This window comes from Ictalurus furcatus, chromosome 19 (genome assembly GCF_023375685.1).
Source record: "Ictalurus furcatus strain D&B chromosome 19, Billie_1.0, whole genome shotgun sequence".
Taxonomy (NCBI): Eukaryota; Metazoa; Chordata; class Actinopteri; order Siluriformes; family Ictaluridae; genus Ictalurus; species Ictalurus furcatus.
The window spans coordinates 17,999,033-18,026,451 of NC_071273.1; the positions used below are offsets into that span (position 1 = coordinate 17,999,033).

Sequence of the window (27,419 nt, forward strand, 5' to 3'; positions counted from 1 at the left end):
ATAAATAAATCACAAAAATACTCTGTTCTTGTGGATGTCAAACAATTGCAAACAAAACTAAAACTAAATTTTTTTTTTGTTAAATATAGGTGTGCAACAATTACTGGCACCCTTTTAGTCAATACTTTGCCAAGATAACAGCTCTGAGTCCTCTCCTATAACGCCTGATGAGGTTGGAGAATACATGGCAAGGGATCTGAGACCATTCCTCCATACAGAATCTCTCCAGATCCTTCACATTTCAAGGTCCATGCTGGTGGACTCTCCTCTTCAGTTCACCCCACAATTATTCTATGGGTTTCAAGTCAGGGGACTGGGATGGTCATGGCAGGACCTTGATTTTGTGGTCAGTAAACCATTTTTGTGTTGATTTTGATGTATGTTTTGGATCATTGTCCTGTTGGAAGATCCAACCGCAGCCTATTTGAAGCTTTCTGGCAGAGGCAGTCAGGTTTTCATTTAAAATCTGTTGACAATTGATAGAGTCCATGATGTCATGTATCCTAACAAAATGTCCAGGTCCTCTGGCAGAGAAACAGCCCCAAAACATTAAAGAGCCACCACCGTATTTAACCGTGTACATGAGGTACTTTTCCATATGGCTACCTCTCTGTGTACACCAAAACCCCCTCTGGTGTTTACTGTCAAAAAGCTCCATTTTGGTTTCATCTGACCATAGAACCCGATCCCATTTGAAGTTCCAATAGTGTCTGGCAAACTGAAGACGCTCGAGTTTGTTTTTGGATGAGAGTAGAGGCTTTTTTCTTGAAACCCTTCCAAACAGCTTGTGGTGATGTAGGTGACTTCGGATTGCAGTTTTGGAGACGTTCTGATCCCAAGATGCAACTAACTTCTGCAATTCTCCAGCTGTGATCCTTGGAGGTTTTTTTGGCCACTCAAACCATCTTCTTCACAGTGAGTTGAGACAACATAGACACATGTCCAATTCCAGGTTGAATGTGAATGTGTTATGATTATTATTTAGTTTTCATAAATGTAGGCTGAGTGGTCACTTAAAATAAAAAAAGGGATTAATGTAGGTAACTCAGTCACTCAATAATGTGTAAATAATCTAACATTTAATCTTCCTGCAATTTTAATAAAACCAGGAAGTGCTGTTAAGATATACAGTGTTACATTTTAATGAGTGGAAAGTTCAGGAACAAAAAGCTCTAAAGAAATTAACATAATGAATTGTGATCATAAGGGGGACCTTGGAAATTCTTTTACTCTCTGGATGGTGTCACTGCACTGGGCACTGGCTATTTTTAGCCCAACGGCTGGGTAAATATAGGACAGAACTCATTTTGGGCTAAACTAACCCATCAAGTTGGGTTGTTAATATATATATATATATATATATATATATATATATATATATATATATATATATATATATATATATATATATATATATATTCAATTGTATTTGTATATCACTTTTTACAATGGACATTGTCTCAAAGCAGCTTTACAGAAACATATGATACAGATTTTAAATGTGTGGATTTATCCGTAATAAGTAAGTTGGTGGTGACGGTGGCAAGGAAAAACTCCCTACGATATGAGGAAGAAACCTTGAGAGGAACCAGACTCAGAAGGGAACCAATCCTCATCTTGGTAACAACGGATAGTGTGAAAGTAAAGGGAAGTTCATTATGGTTTTTATGTGAAGTCTGTTTTGATGAACTGATCCAGTGTTCACTAAAGGAGACCTGAGTGCAAAATTGTATGTGGTAATTGCAGTCCTAAGGCCGTAGCAGCAACCGCAGTCCCAGTGACCACAGTGAAATTGTCCATGTGAAATCGGGGTCCACATTTTTTTTTTTTTTGAAATATTTTTTGTAAAATTGGTAACATTATATCCTTTTGTAAATTGTATTTGTATATTTGTATAAAATATATATACTTATTCATATAGTTATATATACATACTACTGTTTTTCTGCTACCATGATGCACAAGCAACTACGGTGACATAACTGTAATGTCTACTCCCAAATGGTCTATGGACACTTGAGATGGGGGATGGGAAACTTTGACTGTTTACGTGGACACAAGAAGGTGTTCAGAAGTTTACTGCTAGAGCTGCTAAAGTGGTGTATGTAATGGACAAAAATCTTATGTTAATTATCTGAAAAAGCAAGAAATGCGCGTTTACATGACATTAATCGCATGGCTCAAATAAATCATATATTTAAGACGAAAACGTCAGAGTTAGATCAAAGGAGACATTTAAAACATCCAAAACACTGAGTAACCAACTTACGAGCCAGTGGGCATTACAAACAAGTAATCCAAAGCTAATGAAGATAGTGGTGCATTTAATGTCTGGACTCTTATCGCACATATTTGCTTTTTCTAGCGTACAGTAATGGTTTTATGGATAAATATACTGATATGAACCTTGTTTCTCCAAATAAATCTAATAGTATGTCTGTGTGAAAACCTCTACCTCCACCTAAGGTGAGTTCAAACAGCCCTCCCTGAGTTGATTTCACCCAAGGAGCTGATGATGCGTCGGGGTGGAGGAGGGGTGCATTGATTCAACTGTCGGTGAAAATGACCCAGCCTCTAACCCAGCGGTTGGGTTATACAAAACTACCCAAAAAACTACCCAAGACTGAGAAAATGGCCCAATTAAAGCATTTTTTAGAGTGTGGATGCAGTTAAGCAGCTGTTTGATATATGTAGGCTATTCTGAGATGTTTGTAGTTGACATGCTTGAAACTTGGGTCTGCTCTAACTGTAAAAGTCGTAGCAAAAGCCTAAGAGAAGCATTTCAGTTGAACTCTTAACATTTGTGCCTCTGTGTTGTCTCCTGATGAGAGGATTTCTAGAGCATATATTGTTCAGGCACTACACTGAAGGACACACACCCACTCAAGCAAAACGACAAAGTCATACATTGCATAAACCAACACAACTGACAATCTGACCTTATTTATTGTACAGTGTCCAAGGATCCATTTTATTATTCAGTTAGCTGAATACATGTGCAATCACTGAGTGGATGTATTCAGCAAGTATTTCTTGGTATTAGAGCAATGACTTCTTGCACAAAAAGAATATTAGAAATATTTTCTTCCATTCAGTATCCTGCACTCATTGATAATAATCCCCCTTTTTGAAAGTCAGATGCTTTTCAAAGTAAGACTAATTCAACCACTTGGCCATGATACACAAATGCTGGTTAATTGGTTAATGATAGTTACAATCGATATAAAAGTGTACACACCCCTATTAAAATGGCCGGATTTTTTGAAGTAAAAGAATGACACTAAGATAAATCATGTCAGAACTTTTCCCACCTTCAATGTCAAATCGCAAAGTATATAATATAAATAAAGTGAAAAACAATCAGAAACTTTTTTAGGGAAAAAATGACAAATATAAGTTTTACAGTAATCTACTGTAGTGGCCCACCCCTAAACTAATACTTTGTTGAAGTACCTTTTGATTTTGTTACACCACTCAGTTTATTTGTGTAAGAGTCTATCAGATCTTGCCTTGGCAATATCTTCCCACTCTTTCTTGCAAAAACATTCTAGATCCATCAAATTGTAAGTTCATCTCCTGTGCACAGCATACTTCAGGTCACCCCACGGATTTTTAGATGGATTCAGGTCTGGGCTCGGGATGAAAAACATTTGATCTTCTTTTGGTTAAGCCGTTCCTTTGTTGATTTGGAGGTATGCTTTGGGTCATTATCATGCTGAAAATTGAAATTCCTTTTCCAGCAGACACCTGAAGGTTTTGCACTAAAATCGACTGGAATTTGTAGCTATTCATGATTCCCTCCACCTTGATAAAAGCCCCAGTTCTGGCTGAGGAAAAGCAGTCCTAAAGCATGATGCTTCCACCACCATGCTTCACCATTAGGATGGTGTTCTTTTAGTGGTGTGCTTTTTTCGTGCCAAACATGCCTTTTGGAATTATGAAATTATTATACCTTTTGATATTGGTCTCATCAGACCATAACACATTTTGCCACATGGTTTGGGGTGATTTATTTGGGCTTGGGTGTTTTTTGTTAGAAAGGGCTTCCATCTAGCCACCCTACACCATAGCCCAGACATGTGAAGAATCAGATCCTGAGTCAGAGAATTTGTTTTGTCTTGCCTCTTTTTTGACTGTGTTTGCTGAACCATACCCCCAAAACACACACTCTCACCCCCCAACACCCCCACACCCCTGTAAGGGCAACTTTTAGAAAGCCTTAAACAGGAGAAAAATCCCCATGGTGATAAACTAACAAGAAAAGTGAGGACAGAACCAAGCCAGAATCACAATGAGGGTTTGAAAAAAAAAATAGCAAATTAATTCACATGGTTCATTCTTCTCTGTCACCATATTCGGTTTATTCCATGAAATTAATTAGTTATTTAATTAGTTATACTGCCAAGTCCTCTATTTTGCTTGATGACTTTCAATTTTCAGTGACAATGTGGTTTGAAAATGATTTTTTTTTTTTTCAAATTGCAGGACCCCAGCTGGTCGTTTTGGAACCACATTCCCCTTCCCATATCCTAATTTGTCTTGAATCCAGACTGTCAGAAATGAAAAATCATCATGTGGAGCTCTCTAGTGAATAGAAAAATGGGCTTGTTTGTATTCCCTTTTTGGCAGTGTCAGTAAAACTTCATTAAACATCTTATCAGAGCCCGAATGTCAATTAGTGATGACATCTACCACATTAAATGCCCAGAGGGCTGTGTCAGTAGACTCTTTGCAATGGTTCAGATATAACAGATAAAAACCCTCTTCCATAATGTCCTTATGGGCTCATATGTTGCATTGGAGGCAGGTGAATTTGGCACTCTGTCTTTTCCCGATGAAGCTTTGGCCTTTTTGAATTACAGATATACAGTAGAGTAGTGTGGGTTTGTGGAAAATAGGACAAATTAAGGAATCCTATAGGTCCTGTGACTGAAGACAACCAGAAACAAGTCCATTTCACTGACATGTTACACAGTAGGATTGCCATTTTTTTGTTCTCTGGCATACTATATTAAAATGTTCTTTTTATGGATTATGTAGTATTACTGTCTTTTTTCTGCATCGTGTATTTGTGCCTTAATCACCTCTGGTTCACAGAAGCACCACTTACAGCCCCACCTATAGAAAAAGGGCACTGCAGGCTATTTAATAAAATCCTTGCTGCTATTAGCAAGCATAAATAAACTGAACAGGCCTGTCTAATCAGTGAAGCCCTTGGCTCAATGTGGAAAATATCAAATTAACCTAAACACTGAGGGTCAGACAAAATCTAGAACTTCATTGGCAGATGCTGTACTTTACATAATGAAAAGGACACTTATGTCAGATCCCCCTCTTGTCTGACCAGAAAAGGTTAGCTGAGGTTGTTTTCACGGCAACGAAAAGGAATTTAAAAAAAAATGTCACTGTTAGCATTTGCATACTTCCAGCCGACTGCTCATGCCAGCATCTCCTAATTCTAGATCTACTGTAGAGTGCTAAATTAATAAGAAGCTTGCCATTTTTCCTACACTAACACCTGATTAACAAGCAAACCCTTCATGAGTTTAAAACCATTGTTGTTGCAGGAGAAACACTAATGCATTAGCAATCCATTTAATTCAATGGACATTGTCACAAAGCAGCTTTACAGTAAGCCAGGCGTGACTCACTGAGACGACATGAAGAGACAGATGTGGAAGAGTAAAGACAAACAGTTGTAAGTGTATTGAAAGGATGTTCAGTATGAGAATATTGTGAATAAGTGTCCCGGGGTGAGCACAGGACATTCTTAATGATTAGAGCAGCAGCTATTTTTATACAAATCTACAGTATCAAGATGAGACTTGGACTATTTTGGGGAAGTGCAAATCTAATCCAGGAGCAGAACTGGGAAACACTGTTGGTGCCAGCCAGATATATTCTAATATTCAACATTGTTTTTCAATGCTGGATTATTCTCACATGGTACCAAACTGGAGTTTGAACATACAAATGTTTGTTACTAGGGTGGTACCTAAAGGATACACTGTTAAGGTGCTTAATGAAATCTTAAAGTCTACTACATTTAAATGTACACTTTTGTTCATGGGAAACAGAATTTGTATAATCTAACACAGCTAATGTCTTCTTTTGTATACAGGGTTAAACAGTAATATTTGTTGAGCAAATATTTGATAGCGCCCCATTTGAATGTAAAATTATTTTAGCCGTGCACATTATTACTCTGAACATATCAGCAAAAGTCTTACAGTCTTGCAAAAGTCAGCCCAGTATTACAGAAATAAAATCCAGATAGACCACAACCCTGACCAGAATGAAGCAGATACTGGGAACACTGGACGCAAGATGGAAACACACCCTCGTTGGGAAGCTAGTCAGCACAAGACTATTCTACATCATCTGGTGACTCCAACCTTAAGCAGTGCATTGTGGGATTTCATGAGTACTTACTCTTCATGTTAGTTTCAGACAAAAACTCCCTAAGATGACATGAGGAAGAAACCTTGAGAGGAACCAGACTCAGAAGGGAACCCATCCTCATCTGGGTAACAACGGATAGTGTGAAAGAAAAAGAAAGTTCATTATGGCATGAAGTCTGTTTGTTGAACTAGTCCACTGTTCACTAAAGGAGACTTGAGTGAAAAACTGTATGAGGTAATTGCAGTCCCAAGGCCATAGTAGTAACCGTAGTCCCAGCAACCACAGCGAGAATGTCCATGTGGAATTGAGGTCCAAAACCATTTCCATGTTACTTCAAGTGGTACCATCCTAAGCAATCTCCAGGCTGTAGCCTCCAGTTGATGAGAGATCCATCCAAAGGTAGTGCATCAGGATGGATCAGGCAGGTCCGGAGAGCAGAAAGGGTCAGGATCACTGGCATCTCTATAATATCATGTGTGGCTCGACAGATGGCGAGAGGGAGATGGAGGTAAAGAGAGGGAGAGATTATTAGGTATGCTTACTATCCCATAATGAATAAGACTGTGTACTTTGCGTAAAAGAAAGTCTATTCATGGTAAGCTTGAGTAAACAAATGTTTTCAGCCTGGACTTAAACACTGATACTGTGTCTGAGTCCCGAACACTAATTAGAATGCTGTTCCATAACTGTGGGGCTCTATAAGAGAAAGCTCTTCCCCCTGCTGTAGCCTTCACTATTTGAGGTACCAACAAATAGCCTGCACCTTTTGATCTAAGTAGGCATGGTGGATCATAGAAGACCAAAAATTCGGTATTACTATTTTATAATCAATGCAAAGTTTTACTGGACGCCAATGCAGTGTGGATAAGATCGGGGTGAAGTGGTCATACCTTCTGGTTCTAGTAAGGACTCTTGCAGCTGCATTCTGGACTAACTGGAGTTTGTTTATGCTACTACTGGAACATCCAGACAGTAAGGCATTACAATAATCCAACCTAGAGGTGATGAAAGCATGAATTAATATTTCTACATCATGTCAAACCATGTCTTCATGCAACTCGCTTGCTGGAACATGAAAAATACTTTTCCAAACTATTGCCACAAAATTGGAATCATAAAATTGTCAGAAATGCATTAACAGTACCCTAAGAGGCCTAAGGGTAACTAACAGTACTAAGGGGCCCAAACCTGGAAAAAACAGCCCCAGACCATTATCCCTCTTCCACCAAACTTTACTGTTGGCACTCTGCATTCCTGTAGGAAGCATTCTAATGGCATCTGCCAAACTCAGATTTGTCCACCAAACTGCCAGATAGTGCAGCGTGATTCATTAATGCAGAGAACACAATGGCAGTGTGCTTTACACCACTCCAGCTGATGCTTTGCATGTACTGATCTCACACTTGTGTGCAGCTGCTTGGCCATGGAAACCCATTTCACAAAGCTCTTGATGTACAGTTCTTGAGCTGATGTTGCTTCCAGAGGCAAAGTGGAAGTAGTGAGCAGTGAGTGATGCAACAGAAGATAGGTGATTTTTACGCGCTACACACTTCAGCACTCGGCGGCCCCGCTTTGTGAGTTTTGCATAGTCTATTGCTTCGTGGATCCTAGATGATTCCAGTTCACATTAATAGCACTTACAGCTGACTGGGGAAGATCTAGCAGGGCAGAAATTTCACAAACTGACTTGTGGCAAAGGTGGCACTGAGTTCTTCAGTACTACTTATTCTATTGCCAGTAGTTATGTTTCAATCCAATTTGCGAATTTGACTTATGTGAAAAATTGCAATATCACATAAAACATTTGCGATTAAAGTACCGTTTCCATCCCACGTGTTCAAGAGAACAAAATCATCACTTCACTTTGGGGTGAAACTGGCACAAAGTATTAATATAAATGGAAGTTGCTACGACCGAGGGTAACCACTGTGGCTCTTTTTTTCCAATGTAATAAATGACTTGCGCTTCAGAGTGCTATCACGAACTTCATGCTGTCTTGGGACCAGATGCGGAAGCTTGACATTTGGTAAAGGAATTGTGTGAGACAGCTCTGGGAGGTAATTATAGGCTACCGAATCATTCATTCCAAAATTATGTTCAAAAATGTTTGGACCTCGTCGTCTATCCAAACATACCTCTTGCTCGCCGCCATTTTTACTTTTCTGAGCCAATTATCCAATTACATGATTTGTTGAGGCAAAGTCACATGACCTTTTTTGTTGCATTGAGGAATTTATTCAGTAAGTGTGTTTCCATCATTGTTTCTAGGCATGTCTTCTCATTCAGTAATAATAATAAAAATATTACCCACCTAAATTCAGCACGAGTTTTTTTTTATATGTGGATTTTGGAGATTTTATTCGCATCTGTTGTTTTATTTATTTATTTATTTATTATGAGATATCCCAAAATGCACATAAAAATACATGCATGGAAACATAGCTAATGTTTGTCTACTGTATGCTGATTGATTGTATGCACCTGGTAACAATAGGTGTAGCTGAAACACCTGAACTCAGTCATTATATATACACATACAGTACTTTTGGCCATATAATGTAGTTCTTGTTCAGATGCTTTTTATTTTATTGCTTTATTAAAGCAAATAATATGGTAGGTATGGGTGGGAGGCTGAGTAAGTTCAGAAATACTACTTTTCCTTTTTTTAGTCTAACACCAGGGTATCCTGATCAACATAATCTCGCAGTGTATAGTCTTTTTGAATGAGTATTTCTTTATAAAGCATGCATGTGCTGATCAGAAACGCTGATCTGGATGTTGTGTGGAATTGCATTAGCAGGAAGATGAATGGTGAGTGGAGCGGAATGGCCTGCAGCATAGGGGCGGGATGGAGCTGGGTTTCCTCCCCGCCCCTCACTGACCCTCCACTCGGACACACTCAACAAGCAACAAGCTTCACTCTCTCTCTCTCTCTCTCTCTCTCTCTCTCTCACACACACACACATATCGTGTGGAATTAAAAAAGGAAGACCTTTTAACACTTGAATCCTCGAGGTTTTTCTTCTTCTTGGGTGAGTTGTTTTTTTTAATATTTTCAAACCGCTTTCTGGCCTACATCACAAAAGTAGCACGCTGTGGTTTTTCTGGGCGACTTTTCCCGACATGCACGACACAGCAGGGGAAATAAATGCAGGTGCTCAGCTGCAGCCGAGATACACAAGCGTTTACAGCGTTTGTGTAGCGTGTATGTGATTTAACTCATGTCGAACTCAGTTTCCTGAGAAAAGAAAAAAAGAAAAGCATTCCGACGACCACCGAGGTGAAGTCCTGTTGCAGGACACAGAAGGAAAGCTTTAAATGTCCGCTTCTTCTCTGCGAGCTCTCCTACAATAACAGAAAAGACCTGAGACACATTGTAGCCAGTGATGATGCAGGAACACTGGCGGCTTTATACTCTGTTACACCGCGTTGCCAAGAAACCGCAAGTGTTTTCCTTCAGTACATGTCCCGCAGTTGTGTTGTGTTGTGTTGTGTTGTGCAGCCAGGAAAAAATACATTTAAAAAAACAACCCAAAATGAATCTTACTTACATGTTTGGCAAAGAGAGGCCTGTGTGTGCAATGGAAAGTTAAGGAAAATTCCAGCATTTGTTGCCTATGTAAAAATAGTCTGAGGAAAAACATTCCACAAGGCATGGAAGTGCATCAAAACAGACCAGTAACAAAACTGGTCTTATAAGTTCTCAGATTCTGTTCACTCTACTTCCTGTGTCTGTAATGGAAACTAAAGGAAAATCACATCCTTTTAATATAAATGAATAGTCTAGGGAAAAATCCAACTTGGCACAGAAGTGTGTATAGTTTTAGGACCGAGTGCAGCCATACAAACAGATCAATACCATAAACTCCTTGGGAATCAAGTTTTTTTTTTTTCCCTAAAGACTTCAGTGGCCACGTCATATTCCATCTGCATCCTGAATCAGCAATGGAAATTGAAGGAAAATTCCAGGATTTACGTGTAAAAATAGTCTGAGGAAAAACATCCCACTAGGCACAGAAGAGTGTAGTTTTAGGTTCAACTGCAGCCATAAAAACAGATCAATACCATGAAATCCTTGGGAATCACACTGATAGTGCTACAGCAGTTAGCAAAAAAAAATCTTCCATTTCAAATTTGTATTGCTCTCTTGCCTGTGTCAATAATGTAAACTTAAGGAAAATTCCAAGCTTTAGTTATAAAAAACAATTATTCAACACAAACTCCTACTAGGCACGGTATTCTGTATTATTAATTATTCTCATATTTTGAGATACTGGATTTTTGAGTTCCATGAGCTGTAAGCCGTAATCATCAAGATTAAAACAAAAAAGGCTTGAAATATTTAAATTTATGTGTAATGAATCTAGAATATATGAAACTTCCACTTTTTGAATCAAATTACGGAAAAAACAAGCTTTTACATGATATTAACTTTTTTTGAGATCCACCTGTGTGTTTGTGTGTGTATTTTTATCTATCTATCTATCTATCTATCTATCTATCTATCTATCTATCTATAATATATCTTTGCATCCTGCAGTGGTGACAAACAACTTGTAGGTTTAGAAACAATTTTTTCTTTAAAAAATTGTTACATAATTTAGACCTGAATGTTAAAATTTTTGGACTTTTTTGAAATTTATTTATTTGATATATTTCAAGCATACTGTTTTAGCCTTTTGGACTCATGGACAATTCATTTACTTTTTAATATTTAGACATAAATCAAACTAGACAATCAAATTCTTATATTATGCCCTTTTCAGTTTGTTTTTTTAAAGGGAAAATGTATAGCATCAGGATGTGCGTACTGTATAAATAATTTTTGCACAAAAGGGTTCAAATCCTTGGGAATTGGTCTAATATTTCCAAAGTAGTTAGAAAAACAATTATTCCGTTTAAAATGCTGTATGCTTTACTTATTCTCTGATGGAAAAAATTCCTCTTGGTCTGACGACCAGTTACCTGCTGCCAAAACACAGAGCAAGCTGGTCGAACTGGTAGACCATTTTTGGCGAGTGGTAAGCGCTCCTAGAAAGGAAAGTTTCTGAATTACTGCTATTACTACAACATTATAGACAAGTTGTTTTCAAGGAAATAAGAAAGCTAGAAAATAACTGACCAGTTGGCAGAGATGGTCTACAGTATCCTCCACTATTATTGGCACCCTTGGTAAATATGAGCAAAGAAGTCTGTGAAAATTTGTCTTTATTGTTTTACCTTTTGATCTTTTGTTAAAAAAAATCACAAATACTCTGCACTCATGGATATCAAACAAAACACAGGTTTATATATATAAAAAAATCTTTGTTAGATATAGGTGTGGTAGGTATACTTTGTGCTACCTCCCTTTGCCAATATAACACCTGAGTCTTCTCCTATAATGCCTGATGAGGTTGGAGAATACATGGCAAGGGATCTGAGACCATTCCTTGATTTTGTGGTCAGTAAACCATTTTTTTTTTGTTGATATTTATGTATGTTTTTTATCATTGTCCTGCTGGAAGAGCCAACCACGGACCATTTTAAGCTTTCTGGCATTTTTTATATCTATTTAATATCTGTTGATATTTGATAGAGCCCATGATGTCATGTATCCTAACAAAATGTCCAGGTCCTCTGTCAGAAAAACAGCCCCAAAACATTAAAGAGCCACCACCATATTTAACCGTGGGCATGAGGTACTTTTCCATATGGCTACCTCTCTGTGTGCACCAAAACCACCTCTGGTTTTTATTGCCAAAAAGCTCTATTTTGGTTTCATCTGACCATAGAACCCGATCCCATTTGAAGTTCCAGTAGTGTCTGGCAAACTGAAGACGCTTGAGTTTGTTTTTGGATGAGAGTAGAGGCTTTTTTTTTTTTTTTAAAACCCTTCCAAACAACTTGTGATGATGTAGGTGACTTCAGATTGTAGTTTTGGCGACCCCAAGATGCAATTAACAATCAACTATATTTTTCTCATATGAATTCATGTGGGTGCCAATAATTGTGGCACACCTATATTTAACAAATTTTTCTTTTGATAAACCTGTGTTGTGTTTGTGTCATGGATATACCGGATGCTATACCGGATGCTACTCCGGACTACATTTCCAGGCAGCCGCGGCACCACATGACACATGATCACATGACCATCTGCACCTGAATCCCATTCATGTTAATGAGCACTGAGTATATATAGCCACAGTTTTGCACCACATATTTTGTGTTTGTTTTTGATCTTCATTAAAATCTTCATCGGCACTTGCATCTGTCTCAGCCCTTCAAACGCTGACAGTTTCCAATTGTTTGATATCCATGAGAGCAGAGTATTTTTGAGAATGTTTTGAACAAAAGATCAAAAGGTTAAACAATAAAGACAATTTTTTCAGAACCTTCTTTGCTCCTATTTACCAAAGGTGCCAAGATTAGTGGAGGGCACTGTACCAGTTAGACCAGCTCAGCCTGTGATTTGGCAGTTGGTGTAATTGGTTAAACAATATATTTGTTTAAAAATTGATTTTTCAAAATGGTAAATTAGATACAAAACCAAAACATTAATTTCACACGATCATGCTTTCCCGTGATCATGTGAGTAATTTGTGATCACATATGAAAAAGGGTGCATTTCACCATGGTATGCTACCATAGTATTTCACATGTGAACTCCACAAATGCAGCATACAAATAATAATGTGATCACAATAGGCAAAATTATTGACATCCTTAAAGAATATTTTAAATAAATGTGAATGGATAGTCATCACTAAAAAAATGTGTTTTTAAATTGCAGTCACTCTCCAGAAACTCAGAAGAGAAATATTTGTTGATATAAGACACTAAGATAGGCTGGGTATTAAAAAACATACCTAGTTAGAAATACCAACAAACGCAAACAAAGGCAAATTAGAAAATTTCAATTTCAGTTACTGGGTGCATAAGCATTCAGCCCCCACGCAAGCTAATTGGTGTTTGAGATGGAAAAAGCCCTTTCTGAGAGCAATCCACAAAAAAGCAGTGGCTGAACTTCACCAAGCATCATTGGAAATTTGGAACTTCATGTGCACAACCAGCATGGCTACCAAATGACGTCAGGATAGTATAGAGTTCATCAGTGGTACCACTTGTGTTTCTGTCTCAAACCAGTACAGGAAGAGTAAAAAAAAAAAAATCTTAAGCTTAAATTAGCGTATTAAATAAATGTAACCCACTTTATCACTTCTGTCACTATAGTTCCCCTCTGAATGTTTGTGCCAGCTCTTTGCAACTCAGCAGTGGTGGTTTCACTGTGTACACTCTCACGCTATAGAGGAATATCAACAGCAGCTAATAGCACTTTGCACCACATACTGTAATACTAATACTTCTGGGATTAGTGTTAGGTTTCTGGACCATTTAATGTTCATCTGTATTTATTGTTCAAAAGAAGATCTCCTGATTGAGCACCTCAGAGATGATCATTTAGCACACTAATGGATCGTCCATTTCTTTTCGACACATCCTGTACATTCATCTGATATAAATAATAAATACATCTTCCGAAACAATAAGAAAAGGCCAATGTGGTCTTTTAAATAGTCTGTGCTCACTTCCTAAACCCGCTGTGCGTATTTTGGTGTATATTTTTGACCATTTCTCCCCAAACATGCTTATTTCAGGGGCCGTTATTTGCCCGTTGTTTTGACACGTGTTGCTTCCACGCTCAGGCCTCAAGTCTGTGTCACTTGTGTATACAGGCAATTCACAGGCCATAGCTATTAATTAATGTGTCACAGAAACAAACAGTTTGACTGCTGTCTCTCTGGTAAAAACTCACTGCAATTATCAGCCTCTTAGTGCTGTTGTTTTTGTTCCCTTTTGTTTCTACAAAATGTGTTTTTTCAGAACTGTATTAGTCCTTCAGTTCAATTCATTTCAGATCAATTCAATTCATTTCAATTCAGTTTTATTTATATATCTTTTAACTGTGGTCACAAAACAGCTTAATCATTAATTCTACTTCAAACAATGCTTCAGCTGCACAGTTAAGTGTGTTTTAATTATAATTGTGAACAGTTAAAAATAACAGACTGCATTATTACAGTCCCTTCAGGATCTTGTGATTTTTGAGATCGCAGAAATAAAGTCAAGTAAACTCAGAGTAATATTCGTAAATATTCGAAGGAGCTTGCAGTTTTCCACAATTACCACAGATTTGGGCCAAAACGCATAATGTGACGTCATCACAACGCGCATTCAGCCAAAGCCCTCTTCGATTCACGTGCGTCGAACATGAGTACAGCTAAAAGGTCTCATTTACTAACAAACATCAACATGAAAGACGATTGCATCACAATTGCAATTTCGCCAATTCACGTAGTTTTCCGGAAAAAAAGCAACAAAAAACAAGTTTTGAAAAAAGCCGCAGCAAAATCAAGCATGTTGGGCCACAACAATCACAAAAAACTCCTGTATGGACTGCTATGTGGTTGCATATTATGTTGGTATATTTTGTCACACATCTCTTAATACCTCTATTCATAGGGCTACATGACACCTACATAAGTGTTTAATTACAACTGACGTAAACGTACATAAACATTTAGAAAGACATATTACCTACAGCTTATTTCAACCATTTTTAGCTGAATAAAAACAAAATCAAATCTATTTTTGTCTGGTTGATAGAACATCCGAGTCAAGTGACAGATTATGCCACAGCGCTGTTGTGGTATCGAATCTGAATGGAACAACGGCTCTGAAGATAGTTATGACTGCAAAGTAAATCAGTAATAATAACTTGCACAGAGACTCGCTGGAACATACACACATCATCATCCATTCATTAGGAATACCTATACACTTGCACATACTGTACTATAGTATAAAATAAAGTGGACAGTGAGTGTATGTGTGTGTGTGTGTGTATATATATATATATATATATATATATATATATATATATATATATATATATATATATATATATATATATATATATTATATATATATATATATATATACACACACATAAATATAATATTCCAGAGTTGTGATGTACTGAAACAAATTGAATCACATCCTCATCTCTTGGTTTTCTGCCTCCAAAGTTACAATGGAAAAACAACTTCCTCTATCTTCCTCATTACCAGAGTGATACCAATCTTTATTTAATCTTTATTCGTGATAATAATCATCAAATATCAGCAAACTTTTAAACAAACAAGGCAAACCAAAGTAGCAAGCCAGACTAGTTAGTTAGCTGACTCTAGCTAAGACTGGCTGTTATGGTTACAGTGTGCACCGTGCTCATAAGCCGTACTTAAACAATAAGTAATCAAAACTGGCTTGATCAGATGTTACGTTAGCTTTACAATTGACAGAAGTCTTTATAACAGCTGCTGCTTCTTGGAATAAGACTTTGTAAACGTTTATACAGGTTTATGTCAGTAGTCAAGAAAGGTTTCCATCTTAAGTGAGGTATTATTCACTTATTATTCTTCACATATTTATTTGTTAATTTTGCTTCTATTTAGCATTTAAAAAAAACACTAACACTTCACGCTTTAAAAATCGTAACAATTCACATGACTCAAGTTGACTGAAAAGATTAAGGTTAACGATAGGGGCGGGATTATCATTTGTATTTGTATTTTCTTACAACTTTATTTGTATAAAAATCAAACAAATTTGAAGCACATTACCCTAATTTGTTCAAATTGGTACCATTTTTCATGAGATAAGATTGGACTGAGAAATCAGCCTTGATTAACTTCCTATATTAATATACATAAAGGAATTGGAATATGTATATTCCATCCATCCATTCATTTTCTATACTGTTTATCCGTCAGGGTCGCTGGGAACCTGGAGCTTAACCCAGGGGTCATGGGGCACAAGGTGGGGTATACCCTGGACAGGGTGCCAGTCCATTGCAGGGCACACTCATACACATTCACACACCCATTCATACACTACGGACACTTTAGACATGCCAATCAGCCTACCATGCATGTCTTTGGACTGGGGGAGGAAACCAGAGTACCCGGAGGAAATCCCCACAGCACGGGGAGAACATGCAAACTCCGCACACACAGGGCCACGGTGGGAATTGAACCCCCAACCCTGGAGGTGTGAGGCGAACGTGCTGACCACTAAGCAGGAATGTATATAATCAAATTCTGTTAATTTTAAAGAGATAAAATGCAATTTGTTCCCAAATTTGCTGAATAATTGTGGTTTAGAATTCTAATGTCAATCTTGAGAAATATCTGTGGCTATTGTTTCAACTGTTATCATGTAGCCCTAAATAATATGGCTTTATTGTATTCTTTGTACATGTTTTGTTCAGCAGGGAAGATGGGGAGCGTGTATAAGGATGACCAGGATGACTGGGTTACCGTTTGTCTCAAATACCTTCTTTTCGTCTTCAACTTCCTGTTCTGGGTGAGTCTGGAGCGAGTGTAGAGTGCCTGCTGTCTGTTTTATGCATTTCAGTGTAAAGTAAAAGTGTGGGAGTTTGATCTTTGGGCTAAAAACTAGAGTCAGAGAGGGTGGAAGTAAAGACCGCACAAGATCAAATTGAAGTTGGAGAGTCTCAGGTGGATTGTGTGTGTGTGTGTGTGTGTGTGTGTGTGTGTGTGTGTGTGTAGGGGGTATTCTTAAACAGTGAGTGTATAATAATAGAGCTGAGTCAAGCCCTAATGTTTCACAAAGCCCGGGGCTAGAAGAGAAATCACTTTTACATTGAAAGGGAGGAAGTTTGAGCATGTGTTTATGTATGTGTATGAGTCATTGTCAGTAGCGATGTGGGGGCAGATGTACAAGTCAGTCTTTTATTTTCCCACCACCTCTCAGTTCTCGGTTCTCAGCCTGCCAGTATTTCTCTTTTCTGATCAGGCAGCGCAGCAGCTCGTGAACTGGGACAGCACCCTCTAGAGTTGCATTTGTTTGTGAGTGAGTGGTTTTAAAGAAAAAGCACCCGAAAAAGCTAAGCCTGGTATGATTTCTAAACACGTTCGTGCGTGTGCGTTGTGTACCGATTCCCTGTCATCGTCAAACAAACATGTCTGTAGCCTGAAATAACTTTGACGCTGATCCTCAGTAAAATATGACAGCATCAAGAACAGGATTTGGATAAATCTGGGGGCCAAGCACTGAGCAGCTACACTCAGGAAATGAAATGAGGAACTTTTTAAAACAGTTCTTAAAATGTCACAAGAGTTGCTTGGTGGTGTTTTTTTTTGTTTATTTTTTTAAACCATAATATAACATAATGTAAACAAAATATAATATTTTGTCTGAAGTTGAAATATTACATCAAGCTAGTTTTAGCTACATAAGAATAAAACACTTTGCTATTGGAGGAAAGTGACCTATGACTTGGTGGTGTTATGGTGTGATACTGTTACCGTCTCTACTAATAATGAGGCTGTGAGTTTAACCACTATATGCAGCTGTAACTGCGTGTTACTACAGTTACAGTTGTTTATAGGCAGCTCATTAAATTACAATGATGATTAAACTGACTGGAGCTACATATGCATTATATGGTTTGAACACACACCTTCCAGCCAATCAGAATCGAGTATTTAGACAGACCGTGGTATAATTCCTCTTATGTCACAGCAGTTACAGCAGGAATTGCAATTTTGCATATGTTAATGAGTTTTTGCTGCAACGATATAAATGACTATACACTATGTAACTATACATAGTGTAGTTATGTGACTATACACTATGTAAATTTATAACTTATTTGTTGCTCACCCTCTACTGTGAACAGTGCTATATTCCATTTGTCACTTATCTGTATATCAACGAAGTGTTACTCATCTGTATATATTCATATTCTTCTTCATCTGTACATACATTGAGGTGTTCATAGTGTACATATTACCATTATTATTATTATTTTTTCCTACTATTATTCTTATTTTTCTATTCCTATTATATACATATATAATTATTTATTTATTTTTTGACATTTTTTTTTTCTTTTCTGTTCCTATTTAATGTGTGTTCTTTCTTATCTGTTTGTGTAATTGATCTGCTGTAACGAGGGAATTTTCCCAGTGTGGGATCAATAAAGTTTTATCTTATATGAAAATAGTAACATTCAACACTGTTCTTTTTGAACACAAGTCACGTCAGCATATAGTCGAGAGCCGTGCAAACACAAACATCGATCCACAAAAAGTAAGACTTGATCCTGACATCATCAAATACTAAACTATACCAGTGAAGTATGCTTAAAAAATAGAATATGAATTTTATTAACAAATTCAAATTCCAGTGAAAATGCAAACACCAATACTTACAGGATTCATAATCTAACCCCAGGAAAAATGTTTGGAAATGTTGTAAAAATACTTTTCTTCTGTAAAAGTGCATATACTGTTTAAATAGTGCAAACTTAGCAAGTCTTAAACTATGCTGCAAAACATCAAAGCAGTATATGAACATGATGATAATTCAAATCAAGTACAAGTTTGAAATGTAAACACAGATTCTGACTTTATTCTTAAACTACCTACTAGGGTTGGAACGCCGCCTTCCCACCCCATGCTTGTTCTCGTTCTGTGTGTGTGTGTGTGATGCCCACGTTGTGGTGCGCAAACACGTCATCAACTATCTCGTCAATATCGTGGGATGACAAATTCTTATCGTGGGGAGCAATTGTCCTGGTATATATCATGGATGATGCGATATGACACAGCCCTACACTAGAGACAACTTTCATAAATGTTAAATGAACGTCTTCTTAGAGAACGCTTCATCATATCAAGAATTATATGTCTTTGTTACATAAGAACTTTTTTTTTAACATGCTTTTTTTTTTTTTTTTTTTAGTAATCTTAGATTGTGGTGAGTGTTTGCCATACAAGTCCCAGTGAATGAGCTGTTACTATAGAAACGATAGGGTATTAGCTTGAGCACGTTAATATAAACCTTACAGCCAGCACTACTGTCAGAGCTGCTGTTATTATTGTTTAAAGCATATAATATTTTGTTCACATCAGTTAACCCCTGGTCCTCTTCTGGGGCTAGGAAAGTAGAAAACACTTTGTTTTTGTCAGAAACAAAGAGCTGGCTTGTGCAGTGAAGTGGGCAGAGTGGTATGCGGGGTAGCTAATCAGGCACAAGTCCCCGGAGGGTGTGTCTGATTCTGCTTTGGCTTTTGTTTGGACTTCGAAGGAAAGGGAATGGAGGGCTGGAATGTGGGAGAGTTCACTTGAACTTCCTCAAATGATGAGGGTGATAAAGGATGGGTCAAGTAGGAAAGAAAAGAAATGCATGTACAACAAATTATACTGATGTTTAAAGTTGCAGTCTGTAGATTGTAAAACTGCTTCTTTTTTTTTTTTACAGCTCTATTGAGCATCTAATTTTAACAATGTCTTAGAAACAAATTTGCAATGTATTTCAATATTGACAACAGTCGGGACAACTATTTATTTATTTGTTTATTTCATTTCATTTCAAGCCTCTGTTTGCATTCCTTTTTTGCTCAGATATTGTTCCTTCCTAATGAGTATGGAAATTCTAGACTAAAAATCAGACAAATATATGGCTTTTTAAATCGTTTGTGATTTAAAAAAAAAAAGTTACCATACACATTTTGGGTAAAACGTATATTCATACTTATTGAACAGGGAAAGTGCATATAGTGAAATGGCATAAGTCAATTATAAGAATGTCAAGGGTTTCATCAGTAACATTTCTTATACCATGTTGCTGTTAAAGTCTCTATTCTGATCTGGTCAGAAGGTATTGATTTAATTTATCCAGTGCCAGCTGCAAGATGAAATACACTTATATGAATGTGCTTGTTCTGTTATCATTTCTATAGTAACCAGTAATTCACAGGATTTTGACTGTAGATGTTTGCATCATGTAAGTCTAACAAAACATTAAAAAATGCCGTTATTTATCAAAAAAATATGTATAATCGTTCCTAGTGTATAGTGAAGCTTTCTATAAGGAGAGAGTTTATTTACAGTGGATATAAAAAGTCTACACACCCCTGTTAAAATTGCAAGTTTTTGTGAAGTAAAAATTGAAACTAAATAAATCATGTCAGAACTTTTTCCACCATCAATACGAAATTACAACGTATAAAAATTAAGTGGAAAAACAACAAGAATCATTTGTTGTTGTTTTTTTTTGGGGGGGGGCAAAAGAAAAAAAACTTGCAATAACCTAGTTATAAGTGTGCACACCCCTAAACTTTGTTGAAGCACCTTTTGATTTTATTACACCACTCGGTCTATTTGTGTAAGAGTCTGTCAGATCTTGACTTGGCAATATTTTCGAACGCTTTCTTGCAAAAACATTCTAGATCCTTCAGATTGTAAGTTCATCTCCCGTGCATAGCACACTTCAGGTCACCCCACGGATTTTTAGATGGATTCAGGTCTGGGCTCGGGATGAAAAACATTTGATCTTCTTTTGGTTAAGCCGTTCCTTTGTTGATTTGGAAGTATGCTTTGGGTCATTATCATGCTGAAAGGTGAAATTCCTTTTCATCTTCAGGTTACTAGCAGTCACCTGAAGGTTTTGCACTAAAATCGACTGGAATTTGTAGCTATTCATGATTCCCTCCACCTTGATAAAAGCCCCAGTTCTGGCTGAGGAAAAGCAGTCCTAAAGCATGATGCTTCCACCACCATGCTTCACCATTAGGATGGTGTTCTTTTAGTGGGGTATTTTTTTTCGTGCCAAACATGCCTTTTGGAATTATGGAATTATTATACCTTTTGATATTGGTCTCATCAGACCATAACACATTTTGCCACATGGTTTGGGGTGATTTATTTGGGCTTGGGTGTTTTTTGTGAGAAAGGTCTTCCATCAAGCCACCGTACACCATAGCCCAGACATGTGAAGAATATGAGAGATTGTCATCATATGCAGAGAGTAATCAGTACTTGTCAGATATTCCTGCAGCTCCTTTAATGTTGCTGCTCTTGGCAGCCTCCCTCGTAAGATTTTGTCTTGTCCTTTTGTAAATTTTGGAGGGACGTCCTGTTCTTGGTGATGTCACTGTGGTGCTACGTTTTCTCCATTTGTTGATGATGGCCTTTACAGTGTTCGATGGTACATTTAATGTTTTGGAAATTCTTTTGTACCCCTCTCCTGATCGATTCCTTTCTACAGTGAGATACCATACTTGCTTTGTAAGCTCTTTCCGGACCATGGCTTCAGCAGTCAGATGAAACCAAGAAGATATGAAGAAAATCCTACAGAACCAGCTGGTCTTTATTTGGAGTTAATCAGAACAGTTTCATTGATGACAGCTCTATGATAATTACTTTTGAACATGAGATTGAATATGATTGGTTCATTCTGAGCACAGCCACAACCCCAGTTATAAAAGGGTGTGTGCACACTTATGCAGCCAGGCTGGACGTTTTTGATTTGTCCTGTTTTTCTCTAAAATATTTCTGATTTGTTTTTCACTTAATTTTTATACAGTATAATTTAACATTGAGGGTGGAAAAAGTTCTGACATGATTTTATCCAGTTTTCTTTCTTTTTTTTTTTTACATCACAAAAACCTGCCATTTTAACCAAGGTGTGTAGACTTTTTATATCCACTGTAGCACGAATGGAAGGAGTCTCCAGCGTCAGCACTTTGCTCCACCATGCAGAATGCTTTGCGATTAATCAGATAAATCAATCAAAAGGGAACGCTATTCTAGCACAAATGATAACAGGACCTAGCTTGTTCCATGACCATAAATGTAACTAAAAGTACGGTATGTCATTTTATAATGTTTAAAAAATTATTCTGTGGTATAACTGGAAAAAAGGAGCATGCTGTTACAAGAAAAACGCTTTAAGATGAGCACACCCCATAATGTTTTATTCCTTACATGTTTTACTTATCTAAAAGCCTTCTTTTTTTGTATATGATCAACAACAGCTTGACTTGTTTGTGTAACAGATTGAGCTGCAGGTGTAATGTGAAAAGTGCTATATAGTTAGGTTTCATTATTACATATGACATCTTAAATGTAAAATCTGATGTGCTTTCAGATTTAGTAATAGAAATGACTCAGAAATGACAATGTTATGAATAAATTAGGAACGCTCATTCATGCTCGTCTATAAGGCAAGAAATCTGATGTCTCTGGTATCCTCCTTTTTGCATGAAATTGCATAATAAGGTGAAATTTAGCATTTCGATGGAAAGGCCAAATTGTTCCTTGCTAATTATAATACCGCTCATTTCACTCTCTCGCTTTCTCTCCTCTTTCAGATGGGTGGAGGGGTCGTGATGGGGGTGGGGATTTGGACTCTGATTGATAAAGGAGATTATTTGAGCCTGCTGGCCTCCAGCACGTTCGCCGTGTCAGCGTATATCCTCCTGCTGGCTGGTGGCCTGGTCATGGTCACGGGCTTCCTGGGCTGCTGTGCCGTCATCCGCGAGCAGAGGAGCCTACTTTCTACGGTACGCTCACCTTTCCTGATCCTCCTGTAGATGAGGCGATGTCCAGAAGCTAAGCTATTTTTCACACTAACAAGATTGGCAATGTTATTTTTTTTTAAAAAAAAGAAAAAAATGGATAAATCATGTAATTACATGTCTGGTTAGTCGCCAGCTTCCTGTCCGCTATCTGACGGCCTGCTGCTGATTCAGAGCAAGACAGAGCGACAAATGAGCTGATAGACGTCCCACTCTCCTCCATTTTCTAAAGCAGAGAGAGAGAGAGAGAGAGGTTGTGACTGCTATTGCAGTGGTTCTATTTATAGCTGACCCTCTCTGTCTTGCCTGATACTCAGGGAAGAAAATGTGCCACCTTTAGCTTTATCTCCAGCTTCATGTTCTTTCTTTTGTGCTGTTCAGATTGCATTGTTAATTTGGCAGCTTGATTTACTTCTCTGAAAGTCTGTGACTGACCGTTACTCCTTTACACACCTTAAAAGGAAACAACTTCTCTTATTGTCCTTTTCTTACATCTGATCATAAACTCTGAAACCCCCCCCACACACACAAACACACTGGTCACAGCTAGGAGAACGAGCAGCTGTACGCACTGTTATGACTGGCCTTGAGTTTGCCTCTATAAAGGTTTTGCCTCCTCTCTTGCTGACAGGTTGGTATAATTATCTTCACCTGTGTGTGTGTGTGCGCGCGCGCCAGCTGTTCCCCTGACATCGACGCTGCCTGTGTTTGTGTTCTGTTTGTTTGTTTTTTTTTCCCTTTCTGTCAATCACTCTGTCAATCACGCCCATGTGAAGTCTTCGTCGCACACAAGCTGTGCACTGTATGTTATGTTTAAAACATATGCTTAAAATGTTTATGAAGATACAGTTGACAGGTTCCTGAATTTAATGGGTGCCAGAATTATTAGCTCTCTTAAAGAAAATGATAACTATAAAATAGGCATTGCAAATATCCAATCAAACAATTGCTTTATTAATAGCACTAAATATGAAATAGTACTAAATACTCACTGCATCACTGTTATCACTGCATGGACTAATTGTCTAATTGCGTTCCCTGCGAATACTTGCTTGGAAGAGTTAAAGGTGCAATCGCTCATTTTCCTAACTGGAACCTGGAAAATATGTAGAACTTGATAAAAAAAATAATCATTTATTATTGCGTTAAAGCATATGTATTACGTAGCTGAGAAAACCGGTTTTTGGAAAACCGCTTCATGGTCTGGAGTATTTGTGTTTTACACAGTCCTCTCGTCAGTCGTTTTATAGACACTCCCTAACTCCCGGCTGTGAGGTAAGCTAAACGCTATTGACTATTTACAAAGGGGGTGGAGCCACACTATATGTCCTGCACTGACTTCCTGTTTCAGTGGAAATTACGTCAACACTTCACAGGTACTTGAACTATTAGAAAACTAATCTTGACAATTTTGTTGACGAATCTTGCGTAAATTGCAACATCGATTCCGTTTTTGGTGTCCTATCAGCATCGATGCTGTAGACTGTTATGTAAATACATTTATTTTAATATAGTGATGTTATTTTTTCACGGGGTTTACGCTTCAATTACGCACAAATGAAAAATGCAGCAGGATGGATGGGTGTGCTTTTTTTACGGTGCGCCTCACAACTGGCGTTGATGAAAATGAAGCTTATGCCTGGCTAGAAGATGCTTCATAAATTTTGCATGGGACTTGTAGTGCATAGACAATCAGGTGATAGTCAAGGAGACTGTAAATGACAAGGCACTGATAGTAGTGCTGAGTCCGTATGCAGCCAGCACGTGCTTTTACTTTGATAATAGTTTGTTTGCCGTTCCTTTTTTTTCTTTAACTGACAAAAAAATATTCTTGTCACCTTTTGTGTACCTGACTTGCATTTCTTTATTACAAAGACACTGTAAATAGCATTTGATATTTATAGTACTGGCATGCTTCTCTAGTGTTTCCTGAATACATTTGTGCCTAGTAATGTTAGACATCTACTGACAGTTACATTGTGATAAAAAAACATGCAACAAACAAGTCATGAAGTTGTATAAGTCTCAGACACACTAAAAGTCTGGTTTGTGTAGATTTGAGTAAACAACTTTTTTGTCAACCTTGATGTAGAAGTCAGGGGAAAATTATAATTATATTACAATTATATACAATAAAATATAAAATATACAATTATAATTGAAGGTGACGTGGCTGGATTTTGTTTGATTACTTTTAAATTAAATATTGTGATAATAATTATGCAGGGTGTCCCAAAAGTCTTGGGGAACTTAACACTTTTTATCGAAAAGTCTTTCAAAAATTATCATACTTAGTTTATATATATATATATATATATATATATATATATATATATATATATATATATATATATAATTTATTTTCAGATAGCCTTTAAGAACCCCTATTGACAAAAAGAGAACGTATTGAAATCATTCTCATGGCTGGACCGGGAAGCTGTCGCAAGGTTGCAATGGACTTTAACAGGAAACGTGGCGAGCACATAACACACGACACTGTTGCTAAACCTATTAACAAATTAAACAAGATTGGAAGTATCGTGGACCAACAGAGAAGGAGACGTCCATGAACATCCACTGACGAAGGCACAACCCACGTGATGCTGGCAAACATAATCCCATATATATGGAGACTTTTGGGACATCGTATAGATTTTGCTGTTAGCTAGGCAGATTATTTTGGGTTTTTGTCGAACCAAGTGCAACAGCACCACCAGTGTTCATAAGAAAAATATGCAGACTGGTATGAAGAAGCAATGATGGAGCTGATTTCTTTCTAGCCCAGACTGTAAGTTCATGCAGTCTATCAGTGACAGTTGTGGGTGTAATGAACATGAACCTGGTGGAGTATTTACTCTGTCATCATCTGTTTCACTAAAATGCCTAAAGAAACTAAATTAGGTCAGATGAAAACACACACGGTGTCATCCAAAGGACAAATTACACAAAAGAACAGACCATGGAAACACAAGAACGAAAGGATTACAGTTTGTTTATCATGTTTGGTACTCGGAGGAAACATGTCATGAACCCTGTAGAGCATTATGGACTTGAATGCAGCTGTCTATGTGTGTGTGTGTCATACTTCACCCTACATCAGTCTTATTATGGCATCAATGAGACCTTGTGATATAATACGATGCTCAGCCCTAATAGTTTCATTATTGAGCTTTTGATAAAATATTGCAATTCATTGGAATAATTCAGACCTTGATAGCTAAAGGAGTCCTGTTTGTATAAAACTGTTGCTGTAATATGTGGTTACTGCCCTTACTGTTTGCTCTTTTCATTCTGCAGTACTTCTCATGTTTGCTGGTGATATTCCTGATCGAACTTGTTGCTGGAGTTCTAGCATATGTGTATTATCAAAGGGTGAGAGCCAACCCCCACCCCACACACACACACACAAAGACATACACAAAACGCACATAACTGTAACTTCACCAGATCTTAAGACAAGATGATCTCGCCCAATGGAAAGTTGGCCGATATGCCAACAACGCATAGTACATTTTTTAAAATCAGTTTAAAGTTACATTTAATGTTGTGGAACATTTAGACAAGTTAGTTCCTGTTATAATGTTATTGCAGTTATAAAGAAGTGTTCTCTCACCAGCCTGTATTTTTTTTTTCTCTGTCTTAAAGTTAGCAAAAAATGCAGCTTGCCATGTTACAGAGAAAGCTAAGACTCCCAAGTGGAAAACCTACTAACCATTACAAAGCTCTGACACTGGAGACTCCTTCTATATTGACAATTATACATTTTTCTTTGCTATATAACAACAAATTTTTATTGATGTGGAGATTATTTTGAGAACAACAGCACTGTGGTGTAACTACTAACTGTTATAGCAAATCTCCAACATAGACATTTTTCATTTCTACATTGTAAAGCATCACTAATAATTGTATGCTGGTGAGGATTATAGATCGCTGTATCACCCACTGCATCTCTGCTTTTCTTAATCTCACACCCTCAAAGCCTCTCAAATGTCTCACACTCTTGTACTTGAGTATGAATCTCTTTCTCACTTCTCTCACTTTATTTGTAACTATTCTTGTCTTTGTCTCTCCTCACTTTCTTTCAGTTGAGTGAGGAGCTGAAGCAGCACCTGAGTAAGACAATGATGGAGAACTACGCTCAGCCGGGGAAGGAGGGCATCACTCAGGCAGTGGACCGACTGCAGCAAGACGTAAGACACTCCAAATCGAAATCCTGACGAGGTCATAGGGTGATAATTCAAAACTTTGTCTGGGGATAAGTGTGTTATTTTTTTTTTCCTTTCACATCAATGTCAGCATGGGGCTGACCACAGTTAATAACAAATATCTAAATAACAGCTGATAGCTGTTAAAATAAGAACATGACAATATAAAACATAATATATTTGTGGAAAACAGGAATAATACTGCACTCTTGTGAGTTTTTTTAAAAAAAAATTTTGTTAACTGAGATCTTATTCAATTAATAAGTGCACAGCCCTCTTTCAGTCATTCCACAGGTTTTTGGGCCATTCGAACACTTCTTGATCTTCTTCTGAAGCCATTCATTGATTGATTTGGGTCGTTTTCATGCTGGAAGGTG

The 27,419-nt window shown here is 37.5% G+C and overlaps 1 protein-coding gene across 5 annotated transcripts in view; it reads left to right on the forward strand.

Moving 5' to 3' along the window:
• Positions 1-9,040: 9,040 nt before the first annotated feature.
• tspan11 (tetraspanin 11) overlaps positions 9,041-27,419 on the forward strand; it is a 33,208-nt gene continuing 14,829 nt past the window's right edge. Inside the window, exons 1-5 of one of the 5 annotated variants that reach the window (XM_053650152.1) lie at positions 9,041-9,434; positions 16,715-16,809; positions 22,628-22,819; positions 26,132-26,206; positions 26,923-27,027. In XM_053650152.1, the coding sequence (XP_053506127.1) occupies positions 16,723-16,809; positions 22,628-22,819; positions 26,132-26,206; positions 26,923-27,027 (459 nt within the window). In that variant the 5' untranslated portion in view covers positions 9,041-9,434; positions 16,715-16,722. The remainder of the gene's footprint in view (positions 9,435-16,714; positions 16,810-22,627; positions 22,820-26,131; positions 26,207-26,922; positions 27,028-27,419) is intronic. The other 4 variants (XM_053650151.1, XM_053650150.1, XM_053650149.1 and 1 more) reach the window with 4 other exon arrangements.